The 14714-nt window shown below is 32.7% G+C and overlaps 1 protein-coding gene across 4 annotated transcripts in view; it reads left to right on the top strand.

Moving 5' to 3' along the window:
• SCN7A (sodium voltage-gated channel alpha subunit 7) overlaps positions 1-14714 on the top strand; it is a 117164-nt gene that overhangs the window by 49070 nt on the left and 53380 nt on the right. For all 4 annotated transcript variants that reach the window (XM_047722398.1, XM_047722397.1, XM_047722399.1 and 1 more), the window contains 5 exons: positions 402-637; positions 4259-4371; positions 4722-4811; positions 6297-6425; positions 7834-7928. In XM_047722398.1, coding sequence (XP_047578354.1) covers positions 416-637; positions 4259-4371; positions 4722-4811; positions 6297-6425; positions 7834-7928 — 649 coding nt within the window. In that variant the 5' untranslated portion in view covers positions 402-415. The remainder of the gene's footprint in view (positions 1-401; positions 638-4258; positions 4372-4721; positions 4812-6296; positions 6426-7833; positions 7929-14714) is intronic.

The raw sequence follows: 14714 nt of genomic DNA, 5'->3' as shown, positions 1-14714 counted from the left end.
GAGTGAGGGAAATAATCAGAACTACAAGAGGAGATACAGAAGAATAGGGCCCAAAGCCAATGAAAAATGAGTTTAAGGAACAAAAGTTTAGTTAACGGTTAAATACAGCTGAGAAAGAAATAATTGGGTTTTGTTCCCCAACAATCTCTAGAACTTTAGAACTCTTTTATTATGAGGAAGAAACTGAAAAGAAGATCTCAATGAACTTACAAATAAGTATAATATCAAGTATAATAAAATCTAGTTTAACAACTCATATCTACAAAACTCGGGAATTTTCTTTGAATGTGTATATTCAGTTTGCTTCTCTCTTTCAATCATATCCTAACCATTTGCAATTTAAAATTTTTCTTTATATACCCAAATTTTATATAGAACTAAAGAAAATACATTTCTTACAGGTACAAAATTGGAAATGGCTTCCCCAGAACAAAAGGGCCTTGTCCCCTTCACCAGAGAATCTCTTGAACTTATGAAACAGCATATTGCTAAAAAGCACAGTGAGGAACAAAGAGATTTAAAGCCAAACACTGACTTGGAAGTTGGAAAAGAGCTTCCATTTGTTTATGGGAATCTCTCTCGAGGAATGGTGTTGGAGCCCTTGGAAGATGTGGATCCATACTATAAGAATAAAAATGTAAGGCTTTATTGACTGACTACATTTTCATTATTTTTTTCAGAAGTACAAAAAGTATAATTGAGATGTGATTAAAAAAGAATGAAAAGTAAATCAAAGTTATTTTAAGTTGTAAAAAATGGATAAGAAATTTCACAAATATTTAGGATTTTTATCAAATCTGATGGCTTTCCTGTTAGGTTAGTTTGTTGGAAGTTACTCTACTTTTAATAGGCTATACTGTGATGCCTTAATGTAAATGACTTGTTTTGTGGGAGCATGTTGACTGGCTACTTAAGGTTACTGATTTTAAAAGAAATATAATATAAAATTTTTATAATATGTACAACAATTTTAAATGTTCAACTGAATAAGCTTATTCAGTAGTTAAGAAAATAAACCAAACTATATTTTATTTACCATTTTTATTAATTCATACATTCACATCCTATCTTATCCCGGGAATGACTTGAGGAGCAAACTAAATATTTGAACAATTCCAAAACAAGCACAAAAATGATGAAAATAAGAATAATTATGCTTAGTAAAATCAGAGATCTGTGTGGGTTGACAAAGCTGGAAGAGTCTTCCTTAAGAAAATAGAATTTGAATTACAGCTTGGAGAACACTTCACATTTTAACAGTGCAAAGGGAAGATCTTGATATTAGTTGGAATAGAGAAGAGACAGGGTATGATAGAACTCGACCCCTATTGCAAGTGTGGGAAATGAAAGAATGAGGAAGTGAAGATGCCAACATGGATTTAACGTGATGACCAAAAGACTGATGTGATGAATGCAATGTTTAAGTAAGTTTAATCTAAGACTTCTAAATTACTATTGCATAGAAAAGCTAGGGTCAGAAAGATGGTATAAGAAACAGAGTAATCGAGACCTGAAGCCAAGAGACCTGATTATAGGAGGGTCTTGGAGGAGGGAAAAATGTAACAAACCTGAGAAGAAACAACAGGATTTGAAGACAGACTAATAATCCAAAAATTTCTAACCTGGAATAATGGTGGTGCTACTTATAAAATTGAAATAATTCTAAAAAAGATTAAGCTTGGGAGATAGGAAGATTAGCTCTGTTGTGGACAAATGTAATTTGATATTCATAATATTACCAAATGGGCAAAATGGAATTGAACCAAAGTCTCTGGACGGAAGACAAAGTGATGATTTTGCATAAACATAACTCTTTCAAATATTTTGCATGATGGAAAAGTATTGGCATTGTAAATGTATTTATTAACAAAGACTCCAGTATCTCTTGTAGCTTCCATGGGCATTATGTAACATTAGCTGTAAAACACCTGTAAAATCTTCAGAATATTTTAGTGAAAACGTAAGTTGTCATCTCAATTATCTCTGTTTTCACTTTTGCTATGCTTAAGTCCTAATAGTTGACTTAGCATAATAACCTTAGAAGTAACTCTAATCTAGCAGAGTTCTGAGTTCTTTGTAGTGTTTACAGATTTGGTAGGCAAATCTAAGTTTGTTATTGAAGACAAAACCAAGGATTTTGAAAAATGAAACATGTCAAAAATTGTAGGGATAGTTTGTATAAGAAGTATTAATATTAATGATGATACAAAGTATTAAAAATGTGAATTATATTCAGTTTATTCTGTTAAGGGTGGCATACCAACAAATAATCCTAAAATTAAATAATTTCAGCACTTAAACATTAACTGGAAAATTGTTATGTCTGGAATCACTCATTTCTTCACAAAAACATAGGCTAGTTGACTGCACATATATTACCTCTTTTTTTTTAAGATTTATTTTTTTATTTCAGAGAGTGAGGGAGAGTGAAAGAGCGTGGGGGAGGGGAGGAGCAGAAAGAGTCTTAAGCAGACTCCATGCTGAGCGCAGAGCCTGACCCTGGGCTCCATCTCCGAACCCTGAGATCAGGATCTGAACCAAAATCAAGAGTCAGATGCTTAACCAACTGCACCACACTGGTGCCCCATACATACATTACCTCTTGTAAGAATATTGATATTCTTCTGGGAAATAACAAAAAGCACATTTTAAATAATCAGATTTTGAGGAACCCTTTTATTTTATTTTTGCATTTGAAATGGAAAGAGGGAAAATAACTATAATACATGCCAAAATGTCCACAGACTGTATATTGGAAAAGTGTTTTAGTGAGAATTATAACACAGTTGGTTTCCATTTAGAACATGTTTTCATAAATTATTAATGGATATATAATTGTTTTCACTAATATATTTATATATATAGACAAAAATATAAATGCCAATATACAGTCACTGTAGATACCTCTAATATATAATTATATATCACATACAATATACTTAAGTATATAATAGATTATACTTATACATATATCATTTAGTATACTATATTGTATCATATTACATTGTATACTATATATTATACAATGTTATATTATAATGGGCATAATATCATGTATAATGTATTTTTACTCACACCATCATAAATGAATTTTCCAAATGGATATGTATATATGGTAAAAGTGTGTATATATGATGTATACGCACATACATACATAGGTAGATACATTTTAATTTCTTTTTTTAAATTTTTAAAAAATTTTTTTAAAGATTTTATTTATTTATTTGACAGAGAGAGAGAGAGATCACAAGTAGGCAAAGAGGCAGGCAGAGAGAGAGGAGGAAGCAGGATCCCTGCCGAGCAGAGAGCCTGATGTGGGGCTCGATCCCAGGTCCTTGGGATCATGACCTGAGCCTAAGGCAGAGGCTTTAACCCACTGAGCCACTCAGGCGCCCCCCCCCCCGCTTTTTTTTTTTTTAAAGATTTTATATATTTACTTGAGAGAGATAGAGGGATCACAAGTAGGCAGAGAGGCAGGCACAGAGAAGGGGGGAAGCAGGCTCCCTACTGAGCAGAGAGCCTGATGCAGGGCTCGATCCCAGTACACTGAGATCATGACCTGAGCTGAAGGCAGAGGCTTAACCCACTGAGCCACCCAGGTGCCCTGACACTTTTTAATTTCTATATTATATTATAGATACACACATACATATGTACACATGTACATGTATAAGTCATTTTTAGGATATTTCTGATCTTTCATTAGTTTTGGATTTAATGCTTCTGTATCCCAATATATTAGTTTTATGTGATGTAACTTTCTCTTTTAGGTATGTTTGTGTCAATGATAACATATAAATGGGGTTTTACACCTTAGATAATTACTAGTGATTAGTAAAATATCTTGGTGAATGGGGTCATTTTTGCTGTTGTAATCACACACATTTTTTGCTTTGAAATAAAAGTAACTTTTTTTATATTCACTAAATTTGGGTTTCTTTAAATGCATCTTCATGAGTCATTAGGATATAGATTTCTTCCTATTACAGTTGTTCTGCAGGAAGACTTGAGGATTGGAGTGTGGCAAATGGCTTTGTTAGGCAGAACATTGGAAAAAAAAAAGTTATATAATCCTAAATATCAATGAAAATGTTTAAAAGAAATCTTTCCACTTGATTTAGTCTGTAAAACAATATCAAAATATAAGAAAAGTGTAACAGCTAAAATTCAGTTGAAATGATCATTGGCAATAATTTGCATAATGGATGAGTTTATAGTTCCTAGTTGTAATTTTACTTGATTTTTTTTCATTTTATAGACTTTCATGGTATTAAATAAAAGTAGAACAATCTTCAGATTCAGTGCCACGTGGTGTACACTTTCTCCTTTCAATTCAGCTAGAAGAACAACGATTAAGATTTTGGTGCATCCATATCCTTTTCTGTTGGCTTTAGACTGTACCAGTATCAAATGTGACTATTCTATTCAAATATTGCTGCAGTGTTTTTCTCTTTTGAATTATATCTCATTTTAGGTCATATTGGAATCTGGATTACAACTGCACCAAGTGTTCCATATTTGAAAATACATTTATAGTTTATTTTCTAGTACATTCAACAGTAGTAAATATTAACAAATCTTAATCCTCCTTGTTTTTCAATATGAATAGTATTCTTTTTGATATTTAAAGTTATTTTATCTCATGTATATACATATAAACCTGTTAAAGAAACATATATTTCCAATATTATTTTATCCATTATTCCTTGACTGTAACTTACCTTTTTCCGACTATTCATTTTAATTAGCGTCCTGATTGACTGCATATTTATGTCCATGACTGAGATGCCAAAATGGGGCCCAGCAATACAGTAAGTCATATAATTTTATTATACATTATTTCACATATGATTTTATATTATATTTAACATGTTGCATTATAGTACTTTATATACTACATATTTAACATTTTATAACTTATTATTTATATTTAATATGTAATATTCCTTGTAATAAAAACTCATTCTTCATAATATAATATTTATACATATAACACAGTTTATGGATTTTCCAAGTAAAAATAAATCACATATATATCAGTTAATAAATTTTAATGTTTTTCTGCCCTTTCGTTTATTCTTAGTTGGACTTTAAATGCTGCTATTTCCTGGGGTGCCTGGGTGGCTCAGTGGGTTAAAGCCTCTGCCTTCGGCTCAGGTCATGATCCCAGGGTCCTGGGATTGAGCCCCGCATGGGGCTGTCTGCTCAGCAGGGAGCCTGCTCCCCCCCACCTGCCTCTCTGCCTACTTGTGATCTCTCTCTCTCTGTCAAATAAATAAATAAAATCTTAAAAAAAAAAAAAGCTGCTGTTTCCCAACATATTATGTCAACGTAATATAAAAGTTTGATTATTTAGCTAAATGTTTGTGTCTATATGAGGTTTTAGTATAAAGTTAATTAGTAATGATTAATATATTATTTCAGTGCCTCAGCTTTTCTTTACTATTGCAATTCCACACTGGATTTGCTTTAAACTCGAGTAACATTTATTCTTTTCCATTCTAAGAGAGTTATTTCTATTGCTTTCTTTCTATTTCTTCTCTCTTTCTAGAGGGATGTGAACAGTTTGGATATTAGACCAAAATAGTGGAAAGGCCCATTAAAATTTCTAGAGAAGAAGCTTTTCTTTTTTACTTTATTTTATTTTATTTATGTATTTGAGAGAGAGGTGAGCATGAGTGGTGGTTAGGGGCAGAAGAAAGGGGAGTAGACTCTCCCACTGAGCAGCCAGAGGTGGGGCTCCATCCCAGGATCCTGGGAAAATGACCTGAGCCAAAGGCAGATGCTTAACTAATTGAGCCACCACCCAGCCTCCCCAAGAAGAAGCCTTTTTTGATGCTACCTCTTAGGTTTTAATTCATTCTTAAAACTAGTTAATTTTGGAAGGTGAATATAAAACTGATTCATTACAAAAATTCTTACATATTCACATAATAAAATTAGTTCTTTCATACTTTTATAATTCAGTAAATTATTGTGTGATTTCCAATGCAGAGTAAATTTGATATTTTATATTTTCATTATTTGCCAAAATATATGTAAAGACAATGACTCTAGCTAGGGCTTGTTGAAAAAAAAATTGATAGTTAAATTTTATGGTTAATGTTGTTAAGACATAGCCCACCCTAAAAGCCCTACTTTGTGGTTCAAGGAGCATAGACTTTTTTTTTTCCTAATTGGTTGGTGGGTTGGTTGGTTGACTGGTTGGTTGCCAAATAGTAACCATAGACATATTATTTCAGAGTTGGCAATGCATTATTCTCACTTTTAACGTTTATATGAAAAACTTTCTGCAGGAATATTTTGCTTGGAATTTACACATTTGAAATACTTGTAAAACTCATTGCAAGAGGCATCTGGGTAGAACCTTTTTATTTCTTTGGTGATCCATGGAACTGGCTCGATTTCAGTGTAACTTTGTTTGAGTGAGTATTTCTTCAAATTGCAAACATCTTAATACCTTGTTAAGTAAGCTTTTCATAAAGAAACATCAGCATTTGCAAAGTTTTCTCCTTGTAAATATTCTGCAAACAAAGAATATTTCATAATCATAGCCATAATGACTCTCAGGCAGCTCCAACTGAACTAGCCCTCAGAATGTGTGATAAAAATGAAAGGAATTAGATATTATCTGTTTTCTGAGGCAAAACAACAGAGGTTGAATTTTAGAATTTTAAATGATGATTTTCAGTGCTAAGAAGGTACCTTGGAGACTTACAAGAAGATCTGAGTATGTTTGATTTTATCTCCAACCTACATTTTGTTTAGCTACATTATTTAAGACCAGTAAACACTAGATAACAGAATATCTTACACACACACTCATGCACATACAGACACACATTTTCAAGAATGTTACATTAAATTCTAATGATTTACGTGAGTATTTTTTCAGTGTTTCTATTTGGTGTACTCTGTTCTATGGCTAAGGAAATGATCACTGGCTCCAAACTCCTGTTAAATATAATTTAAAATGATATTCCATTTTTAGGTTTGGTGTTGATTTTTTAAAACAACAAATAATCTTTATAAAGCACATAATCAGTGTCTGCCATGTTGTAAGCAATAAAAATTAGTAGCTAATATCATTGAAATTATTATCACTACTACTGATTACTACCATTATCATGCTGTTGCCTTTGCTGGTAGCTAATACTTAGCTAACACAGTTATTACATAACCCCATGTGTCAGGTGCTAAGCCATGCTCTTTACATCTATGAGTTGTTTAATCACCACAAAAAGCCTCAGCATTAGGAACTGTTATCCTCACTTTAATTTGAAGAAACTGAGGCAAGAAGGAATCAGTAATTTTTCCATGTCACACAGCTAGTAACTTGGGAGCCTGGATTTGTAGATAAGCATTCTGGCTACAGTCTGTGCCCTTAACCACTCTACTCCCTGCCTTCTGCTATCTTCACCATCGTCAACCCCATCATGATTATCTTCATCATGATCATCAGCAGAAACTTAAGTACTTAATCTCATTGCTTAAAAAACTATGGATTTTTCCAATTTTTAACTACCTCTTCACTGATTAGATAACAAAATATTTATGAACATAATATAGGGTATTTGGTATAGAATGATGACTAATCACAGTGTCAAGGTTTTTATAAACAGTCATAATTTGCTTGTGGGTTAATTTTTACCTAGCTACCTTGCACTGTAGCAATCTTTGTCTTCCAATCAATAAAGCAACTATTTGTGAAATGGAACAATGAGAGCAAGGGAATCATTTGGATATGTAGTTTTAAAAATAAGTTTTAAATAGTCAGTGTATAAGCAGCATAGACTTAGTATGACTTCTAATAATTCTAATTTAATCCCACAGGCACATAACAAGATACTTACTTCTTGGCTCAAATACTATAATATTTAGTATTTCAAGAAATTTGAGAATTTTGAAAATTATTTCCCTAAACCAAGGTAAGAAATGGCATTTAGTTCTTGTCTTCATTTTGATTTATGTTCTACCCTGTATTCTTTTGAACTCGCCTGTAACTGCTTGGAGAAATACTAAATTGAACAGTGTTTCATCTTTGAAGTCAGTGAATTATCTGATCTGTAAGTTTATTTCAGTCACTCCAGGAAAGCCAAAAAAAAAAATCACATTTGACTGTTATTTATTTGAGATGGATTCAATTCTTAATGATAAAATAAAGAAATTAACCAAAATATATTATTTTCTATTTTTTCTTATTTATCCTTGCCTCTTAAATATGAACTTACAAAATTGTCCTTAGACTACTGAGAGAGATGGCAATCTAGACAGGTACCTAATATGCCTTCTTTTCCTCACTGTATCTAAAAACCAGTTGAAATGAACAAAGTAATATAAAATAAGATAAATTCCATTTTGCTCTGAGTGCTTGGATAGGTTGCATTCACATGCCACAGAGTTAAAGGAGGTTCTGCTAAATAAGGTAGAGCTGTGAACACATTGATGGAAGATGCTAATTTACAGCTCCTGTTCCTGAAGATATCCTAGAGAAACCCATCAACAGCTTTTAATTTGTGTTAAGAATGAATAAAAACAATCCAGTAAGAAACAACTCCATTAGTGTTTTGGCTGCTGAGTCAGCAGTATGAAATAGGGGGGCCAATAAACCCAGAGGCAAGTGTGAGAATACCAAAGATGAGATCTACAGATGATTTTTGTCCATTGGAATACCATGAAGAAGGCCAGATATATGCATGCTATACACTTGGAGTCTAGATTGAGCAAAACAGTAAAAAGATTAGAGAGTGTGGAGATGGATGATACATAGCCCCGTGGATATATTAAAACACTGAATGGTACACATTAAATGTGTGAATTGTATGATTTATGACTTACAGCTCGATAAAGCTGTTTAACAAAAATGGTCCATGCATGGCAGCTTCACCAAACCCAGTGAAGAAAGTGGCAGTGAGAGTGGCAGTGATAGGAATTCCCACAGTTCTACCTCCCTTACTACTCTCCACAAATTACTAGAACATAAAATTGCATCACCTGTGTCTTCATCTTAGGCTCAGAGGTGAAGATTATAGAAGAAATCAGGTGAGTCCAAATTAATACAAAAACAACATATCTTAGTAGACTTAGAAACACACAGGCTGATAGAAATTTCTCTTTTTCCAAGGGAGAAAGTAATCAACAGAGATACCAGCAATATAGAGCATATGAAAGTATTTTGCAATACCAAAAGGGAAACATACTACTTAAGAAAATAAAAATAATCCTCTTTTTTCTTTAAAAAAATATGTCCTAAGGAATAGGAGCAAGCATAAGAAGTCATCCTTTTTGTAGTGCCTTCAAGATTTTATTTATTTATTTACTTATTTACTTATTTATTTATGAGAAGGCACAAGTTGGGGGAGAATCAAAGTGGGAAAGAATCTCACACAGACTGCACTGAGCTCCACATGGGGCTTCATCACGACACTGAGATCATGACTGTGAGATCTTGACCTGACCAGAAACCAAGAGTCCATGCTTAACTGATTGAGCCACCTAGGTGCCCCTTTTGTGAAGAAAACCTGGACTCAAGCAAAAGATGAAAATGATATAATAAAATAGACAAAAGCACCTATTAGGCAAAGAAGTGTTAATACCCAGGACAACTGTGTGATGCGGTCAGTTAAGCATCTGACTCTTGGTTTTAGCTCAGGATCATGAGCTCAGGATCATAAGGATCATGAGCTCCATGCTCTGCGGGGAGTCTATTTGAGCTTCTCTCTCTCCCTCTGCCCCTCCCCCTGCTGCTCTCTTTCTTTCTCTTTCTAAAACAAAAATAAATAAATAAATAAATCTTTTAAAAATTTATAATATCTTTGGTGAATATTTTATGGTAATAGATGCATTAAAATATGGTACTATCTCTTTAGTATTACGGCATAGTAAAATAAAACCAGTTCTGTAAGGAGAAACTGGAGAAATTCTATATTAATACAATAGAAAAAAATGGATGGGTTAACGAAAAAGAGAAAACTAAGTTCCACCTTATGGATAGTTGGTGACCCCAAAAAAGAGACCAGAATAAATGTAAAAGATAAATCATTCAAAAATACACTAGAACATTTTTTTTAAAAATTTAACTTGAGATTTTTGTCATACATGGAGAAGGTTCATTTTATAGTAGACAAAAAAATCTAAAAGATACACTTAGATATATTATAACATTTTTTAATTTAAGTTTTAAAAAATAAGTATATTATAAAAATCCTATGAAAAAGCAATAAAAAATTACCTATGAAAGGTTATTTTTAGACCTCTTGATAATACTGAAAATAAATAGGCAGTGGAATTTGAGCTTGGACAAGGTGTAGGCAGGAAGATTATGACATCAGTGTTCTATACCTGTCTGTCATCCATATGTGAAGCTGATAGGAGGATGTTCACAGCCAAGCAAGAGTTCTGAAATTTTATGTATGTATCTTTCCTCAACAACTGGTATGAAAAAAAATACTTAACAATGGGAAGATTTAATATCAGAACTAATCATAGTGAACTCTGAAATCATTTCAACAGAGAATGAATTCCAAATTACTGATAGTATGCAAAACAGAATGCACATATTACAACCCAAATTAATAACAGACATTCCTAAACTAGAAACATATTTTGTGTTTCAGAAAACTTTGAAGTAGATAACAAAATTGTTTTAGAAAACTAGTGATTTTTAACATTAGAATCTAAGTTAATTTGGATGAATTCTCACATCTACCCACCAGCATTCTTTTTTTTTTAGATTTTGTTTGTTTATTTATTTATTTTTATTTATTTTTTTAAAGATTTTATTTATTTATTTGACAGGCAGCGATCACAAGTAGGCAGAGAGGCAGGCAGAGAGAGAGAGAGAGAGAGAAAAGGAAGCAGACTCCCTGCTGAGCAGAGAGCCTGATGTGGGGCTTGATCCCAGGACCCTGGGATCATGACCTGAGCCAAAGGCAGAGGCTTTAACCCACTGAGCCATCCAGGCACCCCCCCACCAGCATTCTTGCATGATAACTACAGCTGTAGTTGAGGAACAACTACTCCTTTAAATCAGGCATATTCATCCAGGTCCCCTCGGCTCCCCTTTTGCATGAATTTGTGTTTCCTGACAAGCCATTGTAAGGATTTGAATGTTAACATTTCCTGTAAATCATGAAAAATAATATGTAATAGAAAATACACAAATTGAGCCCTTAACTTGGTCAGAAGTACTAAATTATATTAACAAAACCTGAGAAGGGGGAATAGAGAGATGTGAGAAAGTAAATATGGTTATTTCTTTATCTTACATTGTGAAACTATAGTACATAAAGTTTTATTTTTGCTGTAGAGGGTACAAGTTTGTTCCAATAAGAACTTAAGTTTGATACAGTTTCTCAAAATATATTTTACCTTAAATACTAGAGGAAAAAGGAGAAAAAGTAAAGTTTATTTTTGAAAAATAAGACATGAAAGGGAAATATATAAATCAAAAAACAAAATGGTAATGTCATATCCAAAAATAAAGGCAGTTTATGAAAATAAATACAATTATATTAATTTTTTCTGTCAAGATGTATAACTTTAATATTAAATCTTAAGTAAATAAAACTCCACAAAAGATATACCTAAACTAAAGCAAAATGAAAGCTTAAAAATAAAAAGAATGGGAGCTTGGTTATGTGTGTATGTATGTCTATATATATATATATATATGTGTATGTATGTATATCACATTTTCACATGCATATATTTTTATTTAAGAATTGTTGTTCTAAAATAATTCCAACAGGGGTAGCTGGGTGGCTCAGTCTGTTAAGCAACCGACTCTTGATTTCAGCCCAGGTCATGATCTCATGGACGTGAGATAGAGCCCCACATGCATCTGGCTCCAACCTCAGTGGGGAGTCTGCTTGAGATTCTTTCCCTGTCCCCTGCTCCTCCCCAGCAGCTTACACACACTCTCTCTCTCCTTCTCTCACATAAATAAATAAATCTTTAAAAATAATAATTCTAGCAAAACATTGTGAAAAAAATTTTTAATAGAAAAAAATTTACAGAGAACTAAAACTAATATAACACTGTGTGTTAATTATACTTCAATTTAAAAAAATATCAAAGAACTCATGACAGTTGCCAAATGAAAAGTCATATAAAATATACATGTTTTGAAAGTTCATTATAGTAATCACAGAAATTACAAAGTAAAGTGATCCCATTTTTCTTCTAATAAATTGGCAACAAAGTTTTTTAAACATCCCAGTTTTTTTTTTTTCTATTTACTAGTATTTTTCTTTATTGAGATAAAATAGACATATACCACTATATTAGTTTCAGGTGTACAACATAACAATCACTTGATATTTATACATAGTATGAAATTATTAACATTCATTACCATACATGGGTATGATTTTTTTCCTGTGATGACCACTTTTAAGATCTACCCTCTTACCAACTAGTACTTATGTAAAACAATTGAGAGTATGTTCATTAAATTTTGGATTTATCTGTTTTATGTCTTTTCTTTTTTTTTTTTATTAATTTTTTATTTTTTCAGCATAACAGTATTCATTATTTTTGCACCACACCCAGTGCTCCATGCAATCCGTGCCCTCCACAATACCCACCACCTGGTGCCCCCAACCTCCCACCCCCCACCCCTTAAACATCCCAGTGTTTTTTTTTTGTTTTTTTTTTTTTTTTTTTTCAGCATAACAGTATTCATTATTTTTGCACCACACCCAGTGCTCCATGCAATCCGTGCCCTCTACAATACCCACCACCTGGTGCCCCCAACCTCCCACCCCCCACCCCTTCAAAATTCTCAGATCGTTTTTCAGAGTCCATAGTCTCTCATGGTTCACCTCCCCTTCCAATTTCCCTCAACTCCCTTCTCCTCTCCATCTCCCCTTGTCCTCCATGCTATTTGTTATGATCCACAAATAAGTGAAACCATATGATAATTGACTCTCTCTGCTTGACTTATTTCACTCAGCATAATCTCTTCCAGTCCCGTCCAAAACATCCCAGTTTTAATGAAGTCTTGACTATGTATTTATAGCTTTAGTTTATATATTGGTTCAACATCTCTTAAAAACAAATTGAACATAAATGTGTTAATACATATAATATGATACGGAAATTCTATTTTTAATGTAATACTTTAAAAAAAGACTTGGATATAACAAAATAAAATAAATAGTATAACTCCAAGTGGCAAAATAAGCTATAAACAAGTATTTCCATAGTATAGCAATTAAAATTGTATATTTATCTAGATAACACATTTCTTTAATCACAGGAATAGCTTTATTTCAAACTTATCTTAATGTACTCAAGAAAGCCAATCTTATCTGAGGAGGTCACTGAAAAATAGATTCTCAAGGCACCTGGGTGGCTCAGTCAGTCAAGCATCTGCCTCTTGATTCACCTCAGGTCTTGATCTCAGGATTGTGAGTTTGGACCCCACACACTTAAAAACTTTAAAAAAAAAGACTTTCAGTTCTCACAATAATATATGAAGCAGGTATTATTAGTCACATTTTAAAGATACTAAAACAGAAGCATAGTAATATTGACAGAATCACAGCATTAGTACATTCTTATCCACTGTTAAGCTGAACAGTTATTAGGATCCTAAATATAAACAGACCAACAAATAAGAAGAGCAAGGGAAAAAAGAGAAGGAAGGAAGGTTAATACTAGTTTTATTGATGAAGTTATATTATTTACATTATTTTTGGTTTTTGTTTCTTTTTTTTGTTTGTTTCCAGAATTGAGCTTTTAAAAAACATTGAATTGCCATTGACACCCAATGTTACATTAATTTTAGGTATACAATATGGTGATTCTACCTGTCTGTCTGTTTTGCCATGCTCACAAGTGTAACTAACACTATCAACATGCATTGCTCTTACAATACCACTGACTATCCCCCATGCTATACCTTTCATCCCGTGACATTCTTTCCAATACTGGAAGTCTGTACCTCTCACTGCCCTTTACTCATTTTGTCCATGTCTCTGCTCTGGCAACCACCACTTTGTTCTTTATTTAGGACTCTGCTTATGATCTTTTTATTTGTTCATTGGTTTACTTTTTAGATCCTACATATAAATGAAATCATATGGCATTTGTCTTTGTCTGTCTGACTTACTTCACTTAGCACAATATACTCTAGATCCATTCATGTTGTCACAAATGGCAAAACCTTGATCTTTTTTATGTATGAATTATATCCTATTACATATGTAAATGACATCTCTTTATTCATTCATCTGTGAGTGGACACTTAGGTTGCTTCCGTATATTGGCTGTTGTGAAAAATGCCGCAACTAACATAGGGGTGCATATATCTTTTTGGATTTATCTTTTTTTTGGATAAATACCCAAGAGTGTAATTACTGCATTTTATGGTAATTCTATTTTTAATTTTTTTTTGGAACCTCCATCCTGTGTTCTACAGTAGCTGCACCAATTTATATTCTCACCAGCAGTGCATGAGGATGTCTTGAGCAGGTTTTATTTAATAAATAGAAAAATTAGTTCCTGAAGTAAAAAGACAGATTTAAGGCTGAATTCTCAATTAGTAAATGTTCTAATGTAAATACAGTCTACAGATACCACAGTTGTGTGTTATTCTCATTCTTAATTCAAATTTGTACATGTTTTGTTTAATCAGCTCCAAAAATTGAATTCTTAAAAAGTTAGTGAAAGAATAGTATAAAATACTGCTATTTCAAACTATTTCTTGT

Source organism: Lutra lutra, chromosome 3, assembly GCF_902655055.1.
Source record: "Lutra lutra chromosome 3, mLutLut1.2, whole genome shotgun sequence".
NCBI classification, from domain to species: Eukaryota; Metazoa; Chordata; class Mammalia; order Carnivora; family Mustelidae; genus Lutra; species Lutra lutra.
Note: the sequence above shows the minus strand (reverse complement) of the source record. Positions and strands in the feature narration are given on the sequence as shown.